The sequence below is a fragment of the Salmo salar genome, chromosome 27 (assembly GCF_965601325.2).
Source record: "Salmo salar chromosome 27, fSalSal1, whole genome shotgun sequence".
In the NCBI taxonomy this organism is placed as follows: Eukaryota; Metazoa; Chordata; class Actinopteri; order Salmoniformes; family Salmonidae; genus Salmo; species Salmo salar.
Genome location: NC_138317.1, coordinates 11,920,852 through 11,944,292, shown reverse-complemented (window position 1 = coordinate 11,944,292; position 23,441 = coordinate 11,920,852). Strand labels below are relative to the sequence as shown.

The 23,441-nt window shown below is 41.0% G+C and overlaps 1 protein-coding gene across 1 annotated transcript; it reads right to left on the bottom strand.

Annotated features, from left to right (window-relative positions):
* Nucleotides 1–8,208: 8,208 nt before the first annotated feature.
* Nucleotides 8,209–14,752, bottom strand: LOC123730958 (proteasome subunit beta type-8). The gene is made up of 6 exons (XM_045709692.2): nt 14,444–14,752; nt 13,737–13,890; nt 13,350–13,461; nt 8,988–9,117; nt 8,537–8,741; nt 8,209–8,461 (listed from the first exon to the last, which is right to left on the bottom strand). The coding sequence occupies exons 1-6, from the start codon at nt 14,582–14,584 to the stop codon at nt 8,373–8,375; spliced, it is 831 nt and encodes a 276-aa protein (XP_045565648.1). The 5' UTR covers nt 14,585–14,752; the 3' UTR covers nt 8,209–8,372.
* Between the last annotated feature and the right edge of the window lie 8,689 nt (nt 14,753–23,441).

Genomic DNA, 23,441 nt, shown 5'->3' with positions numbered 1-23,441 from the left:
CCAATTAACCAAACATAGAAACACACACACTAGACTAACCATAGAATACAAACACATAGAGCATCAACCAAAAACCCGGAAATACTAAATCAAACACCCTTTACACAAACACACCACCCCGAACCACATAAAACAAATACCCTCTGCCACGTCCTGACCAAACTACAAAAACAATTAACCTTATACTGGCCAGGACGTGACAACCTCAGGTCTCCCCACTGGAAGCCTGAGGCTGGGGGAGCGGGGGAATCTATCAAATAGCGCACCTCTAACTGTGTACAGTACTAATGCAATTAGTCAAATCAGTCACACTACGAAATGCTACCAAATAAACCACAATTCATTCATAATACTGTGAATATATAGTTTCACAGACATATTGTTGCATTTTCTTCTGGTTTGTGCGAAATCGTTAAGAATAATATAAAACCAGTCTGCACACCACCAAGGTGAATTGGTTTAGTCTTGACTCTTGGTTGACAGTGTTGTGGGATGGGTAATGTATTGATGTTCAAGTACCAAATCAACACAAATGTATTTATATTGTCTTTGATACTTCTTTTTGATATTTATGAGTCTTATTTTTGTATATATTTGTATATTTATATAGTTTTAAATGTTATGATTATTAATTTGTGTTGTTCGAAATGTCTGAATAAAAATGACAGTCAGTGCAGAATGGTGTTTTTTTTGTTGGCGGGGTGGGGGAGGGGGTGCTGATTCTAGTTTGTGAGCTAGGCAGGCTACTGCCTGGGAAGGTCTCCCACTCCGAAGTACAAGATGGGGAGGGGGGCGGAGGTAGGTTGACCTCAGGTCTCCCCGCTGGAAGCCATACAAGCTACAGTAGAACCGCCACTGCCTCTGTGGGGAGCAACCAATAATTTATATATACACTAGATGACTTATAGGGGGCGATGTGTTAACGTCACCGTGCCTCCATCTTGCCATTCTCCCACTATCATAAAAAAAATATTTTGGAAGCTATAGATTTAATGTCTTTATTAATGTCTACATTTATTTGTGCCACATTTATTATATTACAGATGCCTTCATGCATACTTTTAAATTATATTATGGGAGCCTAACATAAAAATAAGAAAATATAAAATATATATTTTTAAATTCCTTTAAGTATAATTTTTAGGAATTACTAATGTTACATGTCCCCACTATAACAAAAATACTTAAATACATGTTATTTTGTCCTTGAAACATTGAATTGAAATATTGTAGAATTTCATTAATTCCTGTGAAGCAGGGTTTCCCAAACTCTGTCTTGGGGCTCCCCTTAGAAGGGGGGTCCACTATATCATGATATCACGGTAATATCATACATTGGAAACCCTTTTCAGTTATCTTGGTTACTGAAATTAACTATGGCAAATGTGGCTGCTGCAGGTACAACAAACTATTATGATCCCTTTATGGAAAGACGAGACTCTCACAAAAACTCTACGACCCCCAGAAGCGTTTACAAATATATAAAAACCTTTCCCTTAAAGTATCATTTTCAGGTATTACTAATGTTACTGTCCCCACTACAGTAAATACATTACTTAAGTAATTTTGTCCTTGAAAACATTTCATTGAAATACTGCAAAATGCCATTTGTTGGAGGACTGCTCTTACTGGGTAGTGCCAATATTGCCGACCGGTGACTTCAAAGCCTCTCAATAGCCAATACATAGCATCAGATTTGGCAGTGAGTGGTTACACAATTGTAGCATCACTACAATAGTTCCTTCTCTTGGATAGGTAACATAATAGACCTTTGCACCATAAATGGTTTTACAGTCAACTGTCCAGGAAGAACAATAGAAAGTGTGGGCCACTCAAAATAAACAATACAGTACAATACATTAATATCAAAACAACTCATACAAAAAAATGTCACCAACAAAAGTTTATATCACTGATGAGAAAAGTATCTTACGTTTATAAAATTTTGCAGACACTCTTATTCAGAGCGACTTACAGTAGCAATTAGGGTTAAGTACATTGTTCAAGGTCACAGTCAACGTTTTTTTCACCTTTTTCGGTTGGGTATTTGAACCAGACACCTTTTGCTAACGGCCCCAACGCTCTACCCACTAGGCTACCTGCCAATCTCTAACTATATTCAATATTTACATCAATTTGGCTTGATACATGTCACTGTCATGATGTGCATGTGATTTACAGTATATTGGGAGGTAGGGAGTATTGGTCAGAGTGAGAGTCAGAAAATGACATCACTATCTACAGTTCAAACAGTAGCATTGTTTTGGTCAATGTGACATGTCGTCTTCCGTGAACAGTCTCTCTCTTAGTTTGTAGTAGCTCCCCTTCCTGTCCATCAACTCCTGGTGAGTGCCCTGCTCCTGGACGGTCCCCTGGTCAATCAGAATGATCTGATCCACCCTCTCAATGGTCTTCAGCTTGTGAGCGATCACCAGCAGGGCCTGGAAGGGGCAGATAGCCTGGACCTTTAAATGTTTAATTGACAACAAAATCAACATTAACAAAATGGGTGTCTCAGTCTCCGTACTTCAACCCCATTGAAAACCTGTGGTTTGAATGAAAGAGGGCAGTCCATAAGCTCAGGCGAAGGTGGTCAAGGATCTGGAAAGATTCTGTACGGAGGTATGGTCTAAGATCCCTCCCAATGTGTTCTCCATTCTCATAAAACATTTTTGAAAAAGGCTCAGTGCCGTTATCCTTGCAAGGTGAGGCATTGAAAGGTATTGAAAACAGGGGTGGCAATAATTTTGACCCCTCTCTTTTTTTAACCTTTTTAGGATGGGGGCAGTATTTTCACGGCCGGATAAAAAACGTACCCGATTTAATCTGGTTATTACTCCTGCCCAGAAACTAGAATATGCATATAATATATGCATATTTGATTTGGATAGAAAACACCCTAAAGTTTCTAAAACTGTTTGAATGGTGTCTGTGAGTATAACAGAACTCATATGGCAGGCCAAAACCTGAGAAGATTCTATATGGGAAGTGCCCTGTCTGACCATTTCTTGTCCTTCTATAGCCTCTTTATCGAAAATAGAGGATCTCTGCTGTAACGTGACATTTTCTAAGGCTCCCATGGGCTCTCAGAAGGCGCCAGAACGGGGAATGATGACTCGGCAGTCCCTGGGCGAAAAACAGTAGGGGTTTTGGAAAGTGGTCGTTCTGAGAACAATGACACTGTTGCGCGCCTGCATGTGAAGACTCCATTTTCTATTTTCAGTGTTTGAACGAAAACAAGGTCTCCCGGTCGGAATATTATCGCTATTTTACGAGAAAAATCGCATAAAAATTTATTTTAAACAGCGTTTGACATGCTTCGAAGTACGGTAATGGAATATTTTGAATTTTTTTGTCACGATATGCGCCGGCGCGTCACCCTTCGGATAGTGTCTTGAACGCAAGAACAAAACGCAGCTATTTGGATATAACTATGGATTATTTGGAACCAAAACAACATTGGGTGTTGAAGTAGAAGTCCTGGGAGTGCATTCTGACGAAGAACAGCAAAGGTAATCCAATTTTTCTTATAGTAAATCTGAGTTTGGTGAGTGCCAAACTTGGTGGGTGTCAAAATAGCTAGCCATGATGGCCGGGCTATCTACTCAGAATATTGCAAAATGTGCTTTCACCGAAAAGCTATTTTAAAATCGGACACCGCGATTGCATAAAGGAGTTCTGTATCTATAATTCTTAAAATAATTGTTATGTTTTTTGTGAACGTTTATCGTGAGTAATTTAGTAAATTCACCGGAAGTTTTCGGTGGGTATGCTAGTTCTGAACGTCACATGCTAATGTAAAAAGCTGGTTTTTGATATAAATATGAACTTGATTGAACAAAACATGCATGTATTGTATAACATAATGTCCTAGGAGTGTCATCTGATGAAGATCATCAAAGGTTAGTGCTGAATTTAGCTGTGGTTTTGGTTTTTGTGACATTATATGCTAGCTTGAAAAATGGGTGTGTGATTATTTCTGGCTTGGTACTCTCCTGACATAATCTAATGTTTTGCTTTCGTTGTAACGCCTTTTTGAAATCGGACAATGTGGTTAGATAAAGGAGAGTCTTGTCTTTAAAATGGTGTAAAATAGTAATATATTTGAAAAATTGAAGTTTGGGGATTTTTGAGGAGTTTGTAATTCGCGCCACACTCTATCATTGGATATTGGCGAGGCGTTCCGCTAGTGGAACATCTAGATGTAAGAGGTTTAAGAAGAAAAAAATATTAGTTGTTAAACAAAATATATTTATCTTAGCAATTGTATTAGTGTAAAATAATAAACACTACTGTTCAAAAGTTTGGGTTCACTTAGAAATGTCCTTGTTTTTGAAAGAAAAGCACATTTTTTGGCCATTAAAATAACATCAAATTGATCAGAAATACAGTGTAGACATTGTTAATGTTGTAAATGACTATTGTAGCTGGAAACGGCTGATTTTTAATGGAATATCTTCATAGGCGTACAGAGGCCCATTATCAGCAACCATCACTCCTGTGTTCCGATGGCACGTTGTGTTAGCTAATCCAAGTTTATAATTTTAAAAGGCTAATTGATCATTAGAAAACCCTATTGCAATTATGTTAGCTTAGCTGAAAACTGTTTTGCTGATTAAAGAAGCAATAAAACTGGCCTTCTTTAGACTAGTTGAGTATCTCGAGCATCAGCATTTGTGGGTTCGATTACAGGCTCAATATGGCCAGAAACAAAGACCTTTCTTCTGAAACTCGTCAGTCTATTCTTGTTCTGAGAAATGAAGGCTATTCCATGCGAGACATAAATAAGCAGCCCCAAAATCTCACCAATGACTGGCTTTTCAAATCACCCAGTATTGCTATCTGCAGTGTTAGTTCTAGGCAAATGTTGCAATTTTTCAGACAGTAGGGGACTTCAGGCAAAAAGTAAAGGAGGGTGGTTACTTAATTAAGGAAAAATACTACAGGAGTGTTATGCGAATGTCGACCAACCCGAAGGTTGCGTGTTCAAATCTCATCACGGTCAACTTTTGCAACTACTTACTACTTTTTAGCTACTTTGCAACTACTTAGCATGTTAGCTAACCCTTCCCCTAACCCTTTAACATAACTCCTAACCCTAACCTTAACCCTAACCTTAAATCCTAACAGAACGTAGCATATCATACTAAAGCAGTTGAATGTATCATATCAGACTAAAGTTGTTGAACGTAATATATCATACTAAACGGGTCAAATGCAAGCCAGACGTACAATACTATACGTCCTACAATTCGTTTTATATTGTACGACCACTATTACATTGGTAAGTCAATGTAATGTTACCTAACGTAAAGTAACATATGCTAAATGGAGTGGTACAGATTTGAGTAAAATAGAATACGTCAGCCAGCGTCCTTGTTTAACAGCAGCATCGAGTATCAAAGACTCAATAGCAGTCACAAGACACAGGATTTGGTGTTGGCTTGTTTTGCTTGGTGAAGTATACTGAAATGAAAGTGAAAGCAATGGCAGAAAGGACTTGCAACGTGGTGGGATTGCAAGCCAACTGATTTGGCATGGAGTGGTTGCACAATTGCCGCTTCACCCAGACAGATCAAGTTATTGTCGGCCATTTTGTGATGCCAGAAGGTCTTGAGATGAGATGGCCGCTGGTATTTTCCCTTTGTGCTCTCCCTCATCCCTTCTTATTGGTATCCGTTGGCAGTGGGTAGGTGGATTGTTGTTGATATGTCACCAACCTAAAGGGACAGAAAAATACACTGTATATGTCTAACTGACAATGCAAACTTCAACTGAGAAAATAATTGAGTTCATTAATGTTTCCAAATGACACTTATCTCACAAACGTCCTGTTTTGAAATCGTAGCAGCCCCAAAATAAACACATTTACATACTTCTTATCAATACTTTGATTAAGTTGATGATTTGGATGACTAGATGATGAATGTCTGCACCAGTGCTGCAGATGCACAAACAGTAAAGGTGAGCAGAAACTCTAACAAGACACTGACCAAGTGAATACTTCAAAACACCTGCAAGATAAATGCACAAAGTGTTTTCCAGATCAGTGTTAAGGATTCTCAAAAGGAAATGCTCAATGTTTGTATGAGACTCGACCGCGGCCATTTCATAGTGATGCGTACTAGTCGCAGATCTGGTCATAAAATGGTTGCCAGTATCACCTAAGGTCTATATCGATAGGTTATTGTTCTCCGGTAGGGGGAGGTGGAGTACTGATGTCTTCTGGCTTTAGCAGTGGTGCAGCCAGGCAGACTGCCAAAAACATAGACAAAGAACAAGGGACGGGCCTCCAGGGACTTTCTGTGTGGTAAAATAATAAACATTAATCCCGTACCATGATAGAATGTGGACCGGACCCGCCTCTAACTCTTGCGTGCCGTAAATGAGATTTGGTTGCCTCCAGAGCCATCTATTTAGAGACTAGATATAGAATGGTATGTCTCTATGGTTGAAGTTTCTACATTATGATGCATTTACATGACACTACACCATTCTATACCACCCTTGTTACCGCCCCATTAACATTATATGTGGAAAAATATATATGGGGAATATTTAAATAATGCTATGTCACTGAATGTTTAGATTTAGAACAATATTCAACATTTTTAAAGCTAACCCAACTCTCTAAACACATGGCTCTGGTTGCCTCTGTCATGTAAAAATCTTCCCAGCGTGAAACAGTATTATTTTTATTGTGACATTTCTAATTACAATATAATAACAAAAAAACATAAGACATCACTACATTAATATTTTCTCTGAAGAAACATAAAATAGCATTAAAAGTTAAAAATCGTTCAGATTGTGTTGTGACGTCACAATCAGAACACAGTCAGAACGATCAGGAACTATTTCACGCTGGGAAGATTTTTTCATCACAGCCTCCACCCCCAGACCCCCCACCTCAAAAACGGATGACGCACTATCACATTTAGAAATTGCACCATGCGTATTCTACTACTCAATGTATTATTAAAAAAGTCAGTTGAGAACTTGACGTTTTCCACACCCAAAAAATAAAAGAATGAGTTGTGGGGGCCCCTCATGGTTGGGAGCCCTATGCACAGCATATGGTCCATGTACTTTTCTGTCAGCCATTTATAAGTACTGCTTAATGTGAGGGTTGATTTAGAAAGTTGGAGTTAAACAGCTGTACAAGTTCAACTCTTTTTTATAAGATAACATTAAGAGCTTCCGATTGAACCAGTTCAAGTTTCCTTCATATTTTAATGTGAGTATTTTTGAGATTGCTGTCTTCCTCTCCCCAGTAGGCAAGGGGATTGATGCCTGACAATCACACGATGGCACTGCCAGGTAGATTGAAATGAGGATGGAAATGTCCAAGAACTCAGTTTACTCTGCAAACACTGGAGACCCCGAAAATGTATTCAATAATAATAAAGCAAAGAAATAAACAAATACAAAACCCCCCAAAAACTAGATTTTGAAGAATGTAATGGAGGAAATAGTAGAAAAAGAAGAGGCTTCATCTGACATGAACAGCAGCTGAGTCTTGGCAGTCTTTACTCACTTCTGTCTGATCTATTAGTTTACTGTAATAATTAATAGCCAATTCCTTATCTCCAGTATCTGTCCATCCTGCTTAACTAGTGTCCATGTCCATGTTATTGTTCATGCCAGATTCCAATATTCAATGAAAACCGTACTGGTGTACGCCCCAGGATCTTGGATAAACATACAATGCTAGTAGATTACAAATGAGGTACATATACTGTATCAGAACAATAACATCTGTTCTCATAAATCTATGGCTTTGCCTGTGTCACGTACCCTTTTCACACTATCATGCAGACCTGAACTGTACTGGCTCAGATATTTTCTTTTCACATTGTCCTTTTCAGAATGGTTCCAGCATCTATGGTGGATGCGTAACCAAATGCATAACTAGGCCAGTGCAGTTCAGCTCGGTTTGGTTCAGCTCAGTAGTATGAAAAGGTTATTAGACCTCTTGAGGAACAAAAATGTCATGTCAGCCCTGTTTTTTCCAAATATCTGTAAGATCCAAAGAGAGTCTATTGTAAAAAAAATAAAAATAAAAAGTTCTGTGCCAGAAGAAAATGTATTCTAAATGTGAACATGTATTTTGAAAGACAATTTTAAATATTTTAGTTATTTCAATATTTGAAAGAAAATAGTTGTCTTATACACATAACCACAATGTTTAAAAAATGACTATGACAGTTCTCTAACAAAAAGTATTTTATTGAAGACAGTGACTGCCATATGTTGCCTGAGAGAAGGTCATGGCCCCATGATCCTTATGATTTGACATACTTATTTGACTATGTTCATGATGTATTGTATGGTATTGATGTGACTGTGAATATAGTTACAACGGGCCAGATTCACTTCTTGTCATTGTAAAAGCGGTGGTACAGGTCGCCAACATCCTCTTGAGAAACTTTGATCCAACCAGTCTCTCTCATGTGATACACTGCAAAGAACAAAGACAAAGTCAAACACACACACACCACCACCATTATAAACCAGGTAATAAGCTCAGACTTACTGTTGACTGTTCCCCCAGAGTAAGCATCTCTGTGTGTTGCATGAAAGATGGCCCTCTGTGCCAAATCATAGGCTTCTGGAACAGACAAGTCATATCGGTAGCCGCTGTCCATCACACCATAGGCGTAGGTGTTACCAGACCCAGTGGAGAACATGTTTCCACACAGTCTCAGACCATTGTCATCAACGTAATACAGCCCAGGACCCTGCAATCATAATAACAATAATAATAATCATGAATGTCTATTAGTAGCAGGCTGACAATACAATTTCAACTAATGAGTGTTTGTTAATTACCCACTAAAAGAGCAAACTTCGTAGTCAAAACGTATACAAAACAAACCCATCCGATTGACTATATCATTGATTACTTGTTAATAATAGACTAGACAATATTTTCTAACACTGGGGTACACAAACCTAGCAACCTGAAAGGCATAACTTTAACTTGCCTTCTTGTCCCAGCCACATATCATTGTGCCCATGGAGAGACCCATCCCTCTGTAGTTGACCACCATGTTGGCAAGGAGCTTAGAGGCAGCAGATACTGAGATCCTCTCCTTGTTCCTCAGATTGTATATCCTTAAATGAAGTGGAGGGTTGAAGGAAAATTGAAAAATATACACTCATAGAAAAAAAGGTGCTATCTAGAACCTCAAAGAATTCTTTGGCTATTCCCACAGGAGAACCCTTTGAAGAACCCTTTTTGTTTCCTGGTAAAAACCCTTTTAGTTCCAGGTAAAACCCTTTTAATTCCAGGTAGAACCCTTTTAAGTTCCATGTAGAGCTCTTTACACCAGGGTTCCCCAACTAGCGGGCCCACGGATGGTTTTGTTTGGCCCCCTAATTTTTCTTAGTAAAAATTAAACAGATATATATTCTACATAGAACAGGCTTCTCAGAATTGGAAGGGGAGGACCATCGTTCTCAGTGAATTTCAGGATTTTTTTTGTGAAACAAAAAAAGTGAACTATACAAAATATATTCACATCACCAAATAATTTATTAAAACACATTGTTTTGCAATGAAAGTCTACGGTAGCCTCAACAGCACTCTGTAGGGTAGCACCATGGTGGCAGGTAACCTAGTGGTTAGAGCGTTGGGCCAGTAACCGAAAGGTTGCTGAATCAAATCCCAGCTCTGACAATATAAAAATCTGTCATTCTGCCCCTGAACAAGGCAGTTAACCAACTGTTCCCATAGCGCCGAAGATGTGGATGTTGATTATGGTAGCCCCCCGCACCTCTCTGATTCAGAGGGGTTGGGTTAAATGCAGAAGACACATTTCAGTTGAAAGCATTCAGTTGTACAACTGACTAGGTATCCCCTTTACCATGGTGTAGCTGGAGGACAGCTAGTTTCCGTCCTCTTCTGGGTACAAACGACTTCAATACAAAACATAGGCGGCTCATGGTTCTCACCCCATTCCATAGACTTACACAGTAATTATGACAACTTCCGGAGGATGTCCTCCAACCTATCAGAGCTCTTACAGCATGAACTGACATGTTGTCCACCCAATCAAAGTATCAGAGAATGAATCTAGTACCGAAAGCATAATCTACAGCTAGATAGCACTGCGGTGCATAAATGTGGTGAGTGGTTGACTCAGAGAAAGAAAATAGTTGAACAGTTTTGAACAAATGAATTTCTTTAAAAAATAAGGGGAAGCAAGAGAGAAAGAGAGAGAGCTATATTTAGTTTTTTTTTTTAACTTTCACTTACTTAGCTAGGGAACTCAGCTAGCGAGATTAGCTTACTCAAACACCCGGCTCAAACAGACAGGGATGCTCTGTTAGCTAGCTGGCTATGGTTATCCAACACTGGAACTCCAAGTCAGGGTAAACTTTTGGTTTTATTAATTTATTGTCACCGGGGCCTGCCGGTGTAACTGATAAACTGCTTGCTTACTGTACACTATATACATGATTGTAGCAGGTTTACTAACGCGTTCGTTCTAGTAGCTATGTTGACTTGACGTTAGCTAATATGGTAACAACAATATAGGCTGTGTATAGCGGTTATGATATGAAGGTTTGGCTTGGAAAGGTTTTGTCGCCTGGTCCTAGACAGCTGATGTGTTGTGCACTGAAGTCCACAAGCGAAGGGAAAAGGTGAGAGGAGGAGAGTGCGTAGATGTGTGAAGGAATTATCCAACGATCAAAGGGATCATGCTATGTTGTATGTGGCTGCTATGAAAGACAACTGTGTTTACGTGTGATCAGGGGTGTATTCATTCTGCCAGTTCTGTTGAAAGAAACTTAAATGGAATCAAACGGAACGAAACAGGGATAAACATACCTGAATTTGTCCAATAGAAACTCTAGTGTGCAACTGTTGTACTAAAGATCACTCTCTAGATAAGCTAGATGCAGGCAAGATTGTGCAAGGCGATATTGAATGTGTCAATGTCTGTCACCTTGATTACTCACATTTATATAGACCTGTTGAAGTCGGAAGTCCTCAAACACCTTAGCCAAATACATTTAAACTCCGTTTTTCACATTTTCTGACATTTAATCCTAGTAAAAATTCCCTGTCTTAGGTCAGTTAGGATCACCACTTTATTTTAAGAATGTGAAATGTCAGAATAATAGTAGAGAGAATGATTTATTTCAGCTTTTATTTCTTTCATCACATTCCCAGTGGGTCAGAAGTTTACATACACTCAATTAGTATTTGGTAGAATTGCCTTTAAATTGTTTAACTTGGGTCAAACGTTTTTGGGGAGCCTTCCACAAGCTTCCCACAATAAGTTGAGTGAATTTTGGCCCATTCCTCCTGACAGAGCTGGTGTAACTGAGTCGGGTTTGTAGGCCTCCTTGCTCGCACACGCTTTTTCAGTTCTGCCCACAAAATGTTCTATCTGATTGAGGTCAGGGCTTCATGATGGCCACTCCAATACCTTGACTTTGTTGTCCTTAAGCCATTTTGCCACAACTTTGGAAGTATGCTTGGGGTCATTGTCCATTTGGAAGACCCATTTGAGACCAAGCTTTAACTTCCTGACTGATGTCTGGGATGTTGCTTCAATATATCCACATAATTTTCCTCCCTCATGTTGCCATCTATTTTGTGAAGTGTACCAGTCCCTCCTGCAGCAAAGCACCCCCACAACATGATGCTGCCACCCCCGTGCTTCACGGTTGGGATGGTGTTCTTCAGCTTGCAAGCATCCCCCTTTTTCCTCCAAACATAACGATGGTCATTATGGCCAAACAGTTCCATTTGTGTTTCATCAGACCAGAGGACATTTCTCCAAAAAGTACGATCTTTGTCCCCATGTGCAGTTGCAAACCGTAGTCTGGCTTTTTTATGGTGGTTTTGGAGTAGTGGCTTCTTCCTTGCTGAGTGGCCATTCAGGTTATGTCGATATAGGACTCGTTTTACTGTGGATATAGATACTTTTGTACCTGTTTCCTCCAGCATCTTCACAAGGTCCTTTGCTGTTGTTCAGGGATTGATTTGCACTTTTCGCACCAAAGTATGTTCATCTCTAGGAGACAGAATGCGTTTCCTTCCTGAGCGGTATGACGGCTGCGTGATCCCATAGTGTTTATACTTACGTACTATTGTTTGTACAGATGAACGTGGTACCTTCAGGCGTTTGGAAATTGCTCCCAAGGATGAACCAGACTTGCGGAGGTATACAAAAAAAAAAAAATCTGAGGTCTTGGCTGATTTATTTAGATTTTCTCATGATGTCAAGCAAAGAGGCCCTGAGGTTGAAGGTAGGCCTTGAAATACATCCACAGGCACACCTCCAATTGACTCAAATGATGTCAATAAGCCAATCAGAAGCTTCTAAAGTCATGACATCATTTTCTGCAATTTTCCAAGCTGTTTAAAAGCACAGTCAACTTAGTGTATGTAAACTTTTGACCCACTGGAATTGTGATACAGTGAATTATAAGTGAAATAATCTGTCTGTAAACAATTGTTGGAAAAATGACTTGTGTCATGCACAAAGTAGATGTCCTAACTGACTTGCCAAAACTATAGTTTGTTAACAATAAATTTGTGGAGTGGTTGAAAAACGAGTTTTAATGACTCCAACCTAAGTGTATGTAAACTTCCGACTTCAACTGTATGTTCTAAACTATCATTCATTGGCTAGGTTGTAGCAACCTCATGATGGGTTTAGGGAAAATGTGACTATCATGTAGTAGCCTAAACATATTGATGTTACATTGAGCTGGGTGAATGGAATATGAATGACAGTCATCCAATATGCTGTAATATAAATAAGGCCATGCTCGCAAAAAAAATAATCGTACTCCCTCATCTTAAACAGCACCGATTGCCACTGATATAGTATTTTCATTGTTTGACTGTAAAAACACCAGAAAATTAGCTACAAGTTATTTAAATTTGGAAATCTGTTCCCAAGTATTACCAAGCATAATAGAGAAACACGTGATGGTATACAAATGCAAGGTTTGAAATGACTTTTTATTCAAATATAATATCAAATATTATCTATGTTCAACAAAAAATAGCCCTGTGGCTGAATCTAGTTGATCATCTCGGCTTTACAGAGTTCTACCTGGAACCAAAAAGGGTCTCCAATGCGGACAGCCGAATAACACTTTTTTTCTAAGCGTGTAGGATGGAAAAGATAGGTACCAAATAAAAGGAAATTAGACAGTACCCATCTTTCCCATTGTTTTGGGATTGAGGGATATAGTTTGATTAACAAAACATGGGACATGGACTCAATACTAGACCACAGTTGAGTTTTGATGTTTAAAAATGTCTAACAAGCTTTGATTTTAGAGTAAGCTATCACTATAACGTGACCATCTTCTCTCACCTGCACTCCTTGGCCAAGACTCTCTCCCAATAGACACAGTCGGCAGCACTGCCTGACATTGTCCCAAGTAGAAAGGGGTTTATCTCGATCACCTTCTTAAACATCTGAGTGCCTTAAACACAAAGGGGGTTATTCATTACACATATGCCACGGTAGATTCACAAAACATACTTGTTCTTTATTGTATTTGACCATCTCTCTCTTTCATACTCAATTTTCTACCCCCTCCCTCCCTCCATCAATCACTCCACCCAACTAAAATGTTTTCAAACGTATATCCAAGTGTGTGTGCATGCCTGTGTGAGTGTGTGTGCATGCCTGTGTGAGTGTGTGTGCATGCCTGTGTGTGTGTGTGTGTGTGTGTGTGTGTGTGTGTGTGTCACTTACTGACGTAAGATCCTGCAGATGCTCTGGAGTCAACAGCCACCATCACCCCATGCTGGAACTTGAAAGCCAGAGTAGTAGTGCCATGCTCCAGGTTAATCTTCACCCCATCCACCCCTTCTTCACTGTCAACCAGAGGCCTAAGAAACTCTGCTGGCTGTGGAAACACAGTCGACAAAGTAGATTTTGTTGTCAAAAGCTACAAGATATTGTCATTGTAATGCACACATAGGGCTGACTCCCATATTCCGATTGAAGTAGCTAATCCAGCAGAAGGTCTAGGCCTTTTATAAACTTCTTTTAACATTTTGAATTGCCATTTTTCTATCATGCATGGTCATTAGTCTAACAGTAAGCCTACATATTTGATCAAGCTTACAATCACAGAACCACTGGTGAATACAATCACAGAACCGCTCATTGCTATATGTGCCATGTTGTTCCATCTCCCATCAAGAGGGTCACGTTGAACGTTATTGGCGCGATGTGTATGGTGTCTGCCTTGCGACCCGTGTTCGCCTCCCTGCCACGCTCTTACTTTACTACTACATTAATGAAAAATCAGCTTCCAATTACTTTGACAGATGTAAAGAACTGCCAGGTAAAGCCAATTGGTTATTCAAAATGATGTTATCTTGTAAACTCAACCATCACCATAGGAAACAGCTGATGTGACAAATCCCACACGCGAATTATCAGGTGTTACTTACATCAACTCCAACGGGTACCGCCAACTCTGGTGTCTGAGCAGCGAATTTGAAGTGATTGACTTTATCCACCGACGCTCGTTCCGCGTTGAATCCGTCCTCTTTAACCCAATCTGATATCCCGCAAACGTCGAGAAGAGCCATTTTGTAGTATTCTGAAGCTACTGAGTTTCACTGTACCTCCGCTTTGAAATCGAAACTGAAAATGTTACTCCTAGGCTACTAACACCATGAAATGAGCAGACGCGCAACGGTACTTTGTTATGCTTTGGGTACGAATGAGACAGGTCACCAAATGGCTTGTTCTTGTTAAATCGTAACAATAATGCGTAAAGTAAATCTCAAATTAGAAAGAGATTCAATTACAACCTACATATTTTATAAATGCAATGCATTTTTTGTTGTTGCTATATTTCATATCTTATTTGAGAGCTGCATTATAGTGGTTAATCATAGACTAACTATGTTGGCTAGGATTACACCTCTCCAACGGGACAGTGCCCATTCACTCCCTTTCCATAACTGCCGACTTGTGCTCTGGCCAATGCCTATACCTAGACGTTGCTAGGCACATCACTGCCATTCAGGTTACCTTCCCGTATCCATTTACTTTTAACATCCCATCAATAGGGTGGTGTGGTGGCATAAAGTTTTCTTATACAACACATTTTAATAAAAATAAAAAATGTCTCTGGAGTGGTAGTGATGGAGGGGAGGGGTGCAAGTGGATTTTTTGTTTTCATTATTATAAATATGTGGTGATAAAACCTAATAGTAGCACCATAAAAAACAACCGCCTATGCCATAATAATTATTCCCTTCCCTATCCCTCAATTATGGCAGGGATATGCCTAGTCAACATGTATAGAATAAAACACAATAAAGGACAAGGGCTGTTTGAGGGTTGGAAGTTGCACTGCATCCAAAAATGGGACTTGCCTATATGGCAGTTATAGAAGAACCTGTCAGGCAAGGTGTGACTGGCAAAACAACTATAAAGCAATCACAGATTAACCAGTCCAATGATTTTATCTTTCCAGTAACCATTGATTTACTCAGGTGAAGGATCACATTTTCTAACCAACCAGAAATGTACTTTTGTATGATGTCATATGTTGTCATACAGGGTTGTGGTTCCCATGTTGGTTCAGTGGCTTAGTACTATTTTCAAATGAATGTGTTTTATGTAGCCAAAATCAAAACACTTTCTCCAGGCAGTTGTCCCCATACTGTGTAGCCACTATTACCATTACTGCATAAAAAAAATTGTATGCCTGAAATACATCAATATTGTTTTTTCATTTAAGAAATACTGGTATACACACTATACTGCACGGGTTGTTCAGTATAGTTAGTTACTAGGGCCTCAGAATCCCATCACAGTATCTCTGTGCCTTCAAATTGCCATCAATAAAATGCAATTGTATTTGTTGTCCGTATCATAACCCCGCCAGATGTGGAAGTCTGGGCTGGCGTGGTTACACGTGGTCTGCAGTTGTGCGGCCGGTTGGACTTACTGCCAAATTCTTTAACAACGTTGGAGGCAGCAGCTTATGGTAGAGAAATTAACATTTATTTATCTGGCAACAACTCTGGTGAACATTCCTGAAGTCAGCATGTCAACTGCATGCTCCCTCAAAACTTGAGACATCTGTAGCATTGTGTTGTGTGACAAAGCTGCACATTTTAGAGTGGCCTTTTATTGTCGCCAGCACAGGGTACACCTGTGTAATGATCATGCTGTTAAATTAGCTTCTTGATATGCCACACCTGTCAGGAGGATGGATCATCTTGGCAAAGGTGACATGCTCACTAACAGGGATGTAAACAAATTTGTGCACGAAATTTGAGAAATAAGCTTTTTGCTTGTGTTTCTAGCTCCAACTGTAATGGGTGCGTGCTGGTGGCAAGGTGTCACAGTTGTCGTAGGATGAAGCGGACCAAAGTGCAGTGTGATTATCGTTCCACATATTTTATTGATCTGTGAAACTATGCAATACATACAAAATAAACTGAATAAACAAAAACAACAAACCGTGACGAAGAGTTAACATACACATACTCAAAAACAATCTCCCACAAACCCAGGTGGGAAAAACACCTACTTAAGTATGATCTCCAATTAGAGACAACGATGACCAGCTGCCTCTAATTGGAGATCATCCCAAACAAAACCCAACATAGAAATACAAAAACTAGAACATAACATAGAAAATCTAAACTAGAAAAACCCCTGTCACGCCCTGACCTACTCTACCATAGGAAATAACAGCTTTCTATGGTCAGGACATGACACAAGAAAGTCAGGCGCAGGAGAACGAATTTGGTAGACACGGAGTATTTTATAAAAAGCTTCCAAAACTCCTAAAATCAAAATGTACAAAAATAATAAAGGTGGGCACAAAAAACCTGTCGCGCACCAGGACATAACCTGCACATATATACAAACAAACAATCACCGACAAGGACATGAGGGGAAACAGAGGGTTAAATACACAACATATAATTGATGGGATTGGAACCAGGTGTGAAGTAAGACAAGACAAAACCAATGGAAAATGAAAAATGGATCAGCGATGGCTAGAAGGTCGGTGACGTCGACCGCCGAACACCGCCCGAACAAGGAGAGGGACCGAATTCGGCGGAAGTCGTGACACCAACAGTGCAGTAATATCTAACCAGTAATATCTAACAATACACACAATCTAAAGTAAAGGAATGGAATTAAGAATATATAAATATTTGGACGAGCAATGTCAGAGCGGCATAGACTAAGATACAGTAGAATAGGACAGAATACAGTATATACATATGTGATGAGTAATGCAAAATATGTCAACATTATTAAAGTGACTAGTGTTCCAATTATTGAAGTGGCCAGTGATTTCAAGTCTATGTATATAGGGCAGCAGCCTTTAATGTGCTAGTGAAGGCTAAATAACAGTCTGATGGCCTTGAAATAGAAGCTGTTTTTCAGTCTCTTGGTCCCAGCTTTGATCCACCTGTACTGACCTCGCCTTCTGGATGATAGTGGGGTGAACAAGCAGTGGCTCGGGTGGTTATTGTCCTTGATTTTCTTTTTGTCCTTCCTGTGGAATTGGGTGCTGTAGGTGTCCTGGAGGGCAGGTAATTTGCCCCCAATGATTTGTTGGGCAGACCGCACCACCCTCTGGAGAACCCTGAGGTTGCGGGCGGTGCAGTTGCCATACCAGGCGGCGATACAGCCCGACAGGATGCTCTCAATTGTGCATCTGTAAAAGTTTGTGAGGGTTTTAGGTGCCAAGCCAAATTTCTTCAGCCTCCTGAGGTTGAAGAGGCACTGTTGTGCCTTCTTCACCACACTGTCTGTGTTGGTGGACCATTTCAGTTTGTCAGTGAGGTGTACGATGCGGAACTTGAAACTTTCCCACCTTCTCCACTGCAGTTCCATCCATGTGGATAGGGGGCTGCTCGCTCTGCTGTTTCCTGAAGTCCACGATCAGCTCCTTTGTTTTGTTGACATTGGGTAAGAGGTTATTTTCCTGGCACCACACTCCCAGGGCCCTCAACTCTTCCCTGTAGGCTGTCTCGTCATTGTTGGTAATCAGGACTACTACTGTTGTGTCGTCTGCAAACTTGATGATTGAGTTGGAGGAGTGGGGGTGTGGGTCTTTTTGTCAATAACAGCTGGTGCGCGATGTCTAATATTAAAGAAGTCTCGAGGTATTGCTCGCCTGAGGTAGAGTACCTTACGATAAGCTGTAGACTACATTATCTACCAAGAGAGTTCTCATCTGTATTATTCATTGCCGTCTATTTACCCCCACAAAGCGAAGCTGTCACTAAGACTGCTCTCAACCAACTCTATAAGGCCATAAGCAAAGAAGAAAATGCTTACCCAGAAGCGGCGCTTCTAGTGGTCGGGGACTTAATGCAGGCAAACATAAATCAGTTTTACCACATTTTTACCAGCATGTCACATGTGCAACCAGGGGAAAAAAATCCTAGACCATCTTTACTCCACACATAGAGATGCATACAAAGCTCTCCCCTGCCCACCATTTGGCAAATCTGACCATAATTCTATCCTCCTGATTCCTGCTTACAAGCAAAAACTAAAGCAGGAAGTACCAGTGACTCGCTCAATACGGAAGTGGTCAGATGGTCCGGATGCTACACTACAGGACTGTTTTGCTAGCACAGACTGGAATATGTTCCGGGATTCATCCAATGACATTGAGGAATACACCACCTCAGTCATCGGCTTCATCAATAAGTGCATCGATGACGTCATCCCCACAGTGACTGTACGTACATATCCCAACCAGAAGCCATGGATTACAGGCAACATCCGCATCAAGCTAAAGGGCTAGAGCTGCCGCTTTCAAGGAGCGGGAGACTGATCCGGACGCTTATAAGAAATCCCGCTATGCCCTCAGACGAACCAACAAACAAGCAAAGCATCAATACAGGATTAAGATTGAATCCTACTACACCGGCTCTGACGCTCGTTGGATGTGACAGGGCTTGAAAACTATTACAGACTACAAAGGGAAACCCAGATGCGAGGTGCCCAGTCACGCGAGCCTACCAGATGAGCTAAATTCCTTTTATGCTCGCTTCGATGCAAGCAAAATGCATCAGAGCATCAGCTGTTCTGGATGACTGTGTGATAACGCTGTTTCAAGCAGACCACCATAGTCCCTGTGCCCAAGGAAGCGGAGGTAACCTGCCTAAATGTGGCAATCACGTCGGTAGCCATGAAGTGCTTTGAAAGGCTGGTCATGGCTCACAACCGCATCCTCCCGGACACTCTAGACCCACTCCAATTCGTATACCGCCCCAAAAGATCCACAGATGACGCAATCTCAATTGCACTCCACACTGCCCTTTCTCACCTGGACAAAATGAACACCTATGTGAGAATACTGTTCATTGACTACAGCTCAGTGTTCAACACCATAGTGCCCACAAAGCTCATCACTAAGCTTAGGACTCTGGGACTAAACACCTCCCTTTTCAACTGGATCCTGGACTTCCTGACGGGCCACCCCCATGTGGTAAGAGTAGGCAACAACACGTCTGCCTCGCTGATCCTTAACACTGCGGCCACTCAGGGGTATGTACTTAGTCCCCTCCTGTATTCCCTGTTCGCCCTCGACTGCGTGGCCAAACACGACTCCAACGCCATCATTAAGTTTGCTGACAACACAACAGTGGTAGGCCTGATCACCGACAACGATGAGACGGCTTATAGGGAGGAGGTCAGAGAACTGGCAGTGTAGTGCCAGGACAACATCCTCCCCCGCAATGTGAGCAAGACAAAGGAGCTGATCGTGGACTACAGGAAAAGGCAGGCCGAACAGGCCCCCATTAACATCGACGGGGCTGTAGTGGAGCGGGTCGAGAGTTTCAAGTTCCATGGTGTCCACATCACCAACGAACTATCATGGTCCAAACATACCAAGACAGTTGTGAAGAGGGCACCACAAAACCTTTCCCCCTCAGGAGACTGAAAAGATTGGCATGGGTCCCCAGATCCTCAAAAGGTTCTACAGCTGCACTATCGAGAGCATCCTGACTGGTTGCATCACCGCCTGGTATGGCAACTGCTCGGCATCTGACCGTAAGGTGCTACAGAGGGTAGTGCGAATGGCCCAGTACATTATTGGGGCCAAGCTTTCTGCCATCCAGGACCTATATAATAGGCGGTGTCAGAGGAAAGCCCATAAAATTGTCAGACTCCAGTCACCCAAGTTATAGACTGTTTTCTCTGCTACCACACGGCAAGCGGTACCGGAGCGCCAAGTCTAGAGCCAACAGGCTCCTCAACAGCTTCTACCCCCCAAGCCATTAGACTGCTGAACAATTCATAAAAATCGCCGCCGGACAATATACATTGACCCCCCCCCCCCTCCCTTTTGTACACTGCTGCTACTCGCTGTTTGTTTGTTACCTCACTTCGCCCCCACCTACATGTACAGATTACCTCAACTAGCCTGTACCCCTGCACACTGACTCGGTACTGGTGCCCCCTATATATAGCAATGGCATAGCCATGGGTAGGCCTGGTTTTATCTCAGGCCTATACCCCCAAACAATTATTATTATTATTCAATATACATTTTTATTTGTATTTATTTTATTCGAATTTTAAAAGAAATGCATGTCAGATTTATTTTCTATGGGTAATTTTAATATAATGTAACAAAGAAGCAACTTGATTGTCCGCGACAATCAAGTTGGCTTCCGACTATTGGTTACATCTTTTTTTAAATTCTACGGTGATTTACCTGAACAACCTGGCAACTCACGTGGATAAACTTTGTAGTGCATAAGCTAGCAAGCTCTACCACGCTAGCTTACTCGAATTGACTCACCAGCTAAGGTAATTTAGTAGTTCTAGCAATGGCAAACCAAATGTCGATCGCTAGGTTTTTCAAAAAAAGACATCTGGAGGAAAAATAAAATAATTTGGATCAATCTACCGATAGCTTCCAGAATGAGACATTAACAGGTGGCGCCAGGATAGAAACAACCGCAGTCGCCATCACAACCGCCAATGCCACGTTGAGCCAGGCATGCTTGCCTACCCTACCGCCTCCTCTCGTTATTGATGCTGCAGGCGAGGGTGAACCTGCAGTAGGTCCACCGACAGATTTGTCTGCCGTTGATGAACCAGCCTGTCAAACTAAGCTAGCAAAGTTCCCTTCAAGTATGATAAATGGCAAATCACGCTGGTTCTCTTCAAGGTGGTATGACCAGTTCGTGTGGATTGAGTATAGTAAAGCAAAAGATGCAATTTATTGTAAGTTTTGTATGCACTTTCCTGGGGCAAATGTCGAATTCAGATTTGTACGAGATGGATTTAAAAACTGGAAACTCACAAGAAATATTTGCTGCAAACACAAGAATAGCAAATTATATGCTAGTGCTCTTGCAAAATTTGAATCCTACAAGGCAACCCATGGGCCTAGAAGTCGTGGGACTGTGTTGAACCAAATACATGGTGATGCAGACATAGATATTGTTCTAATGTGTGAAAAGCAGTATATTCCACTCAGAGGGCATATAGAAACCGAAGAGGCAATCAACAAAGGTAACTTTTTAGAAATCTTCAATTTCATCTGAAAGTATGACTCAGAAATACAAAACAAGCTTAATGAGCCACCTCACAATGCCATGCTTATGAGCCCCAAAATTCAGAACGAGTTACTGGAGTGTGCAGCATCAGTGTTACTGTGCAGGATAAAAGATAAAGTTCATTCTGCACCTTCCACGTATTTTGCCATACTAGCAGATGAATATAAAGATCAATCTAAACAAGAACTTATTGCTGTGTGCATCCGATACATTCATGCTGGAATGATTAAAGAAAGAGCTGTTGGGTTTATGGAAACCGCTGATTTGTCTGCACAAGGAATTTCTCGGAAAATACTTGAAGTGTTGCAACCCCTGGAGTTGGATCCCACTCTGTGCGTGGGTTTTTGTTTCGATGGCGCTTCAGTCATGTCAGGGAACAGAGGCGTACATGTCCTACTAAAGCAAACATTTAAGCAAGCGGTGTATGTGCATTGCAACTCCCACTGTTTGAATTTGGTTCTGTGCACCGCGGCAAAAGTGTCGGGGACATGTGAGTACTTTTTTTGACACAGCTGCACACATTTATGAGTGGATCCCACAGACATGCTCGATTCATAGAAGTATAGAAAAAGTGGCATCCGGATATACCATGTATCGAGCTAGAAAGATCCACGGATGTACATTGGAGTTCAAAATCTGGGTCTGTGAGTAAAGTGCTATTACTGCTAAATGTCATTTTAGAGGTTCTTGCTGATTTTTCAGAGGCTTGTGGACAAACCAAATTAGAAGCCAATGCCCTCTTAAAACAAATCTCTTACAACAAGTCCAGAACAATACGTTTTTATTCCTGTTAGTCACGTTTAGTAAATTGTTTGACACTAGTGATTTTGCTACAAAGGGATTACAAAGCTCTACATTATCTCTGACGGACTGTATTGGTGTAATTGAAATCCTCAAAAGCAGCTTTTCTACATTCAGAGATAACTCAGGGGGAGACTTTGATAAAGTTCTCAAGCTAACTGAAGAGATGATGATTAAGCATGATATTAGTAATTGGGATGTGAGCGCATCACGGCAGCGAAAACTGCCTGTAAAATTGGCAGATACGTAATTATTTGTATATGTAACGAGGTTGCTCCAAGTACTATGCACTAGTATAAAACGATTGTATTACCAAATAATATACGGTGCACATCGCAAAATAAATGTAATAAACAAGTAGAAAAAATGCCTATCCAAATTTTTCTAGGCCTATCCCCCCCAAAATTCTGGCTATACCCCAGGTATATAGCCTCGTTATTGTTATTCTTATTGTGTTACTTTTTATTATTACTTTTTATTTTAGCCTACTTGGTTATTCTTTTCTTCTTCTTGAACTGCACTGGAGGCTTGTAAGTAAGCATTTCACGGTAAAGTCTACACTTGTTGTATTCGGCGCATGTGGCAAACAAAGTTTGATTTGATAGTCATTTAGTTCAGTTACCTTTGCTTTCTTGGGCACAGGAACAATGGTGGACATCTTGAAGCATGTGGGGACAACAGACTGGGATAGGGAGAGATTGAATATGTCTGTAAACACTACAGCCAGCTGGTCTGCACATGCTCTGAGGACACGGTTAGGGATGTTGTTTGAGCCGGCAGCCTTGCGAGGGTTAACACGCTTAAATGTCTTACTCACGTCGGCCATGGAGAAGGAGAGCCCACAGTCCTTTGTAGCGGGCCACGTTGGTGGCACTGTGTTATCCTCAAAGTAGGCGAAGAAGGTGTTTAGCTTGTCCGGTAGGAAGACGTCGGTGTCCGCGACGGGGTTGGTATTCCCGTTGTAGTTCGTGATTGTCTGTAAACCCTGCCACATGGGTCTCGTGTCTGAGCCGTTGAATTGCGATTCCACTTTGTCTCTATACTGACGTTTTTCCTGTTTGATTGCCTTACAGAGGGA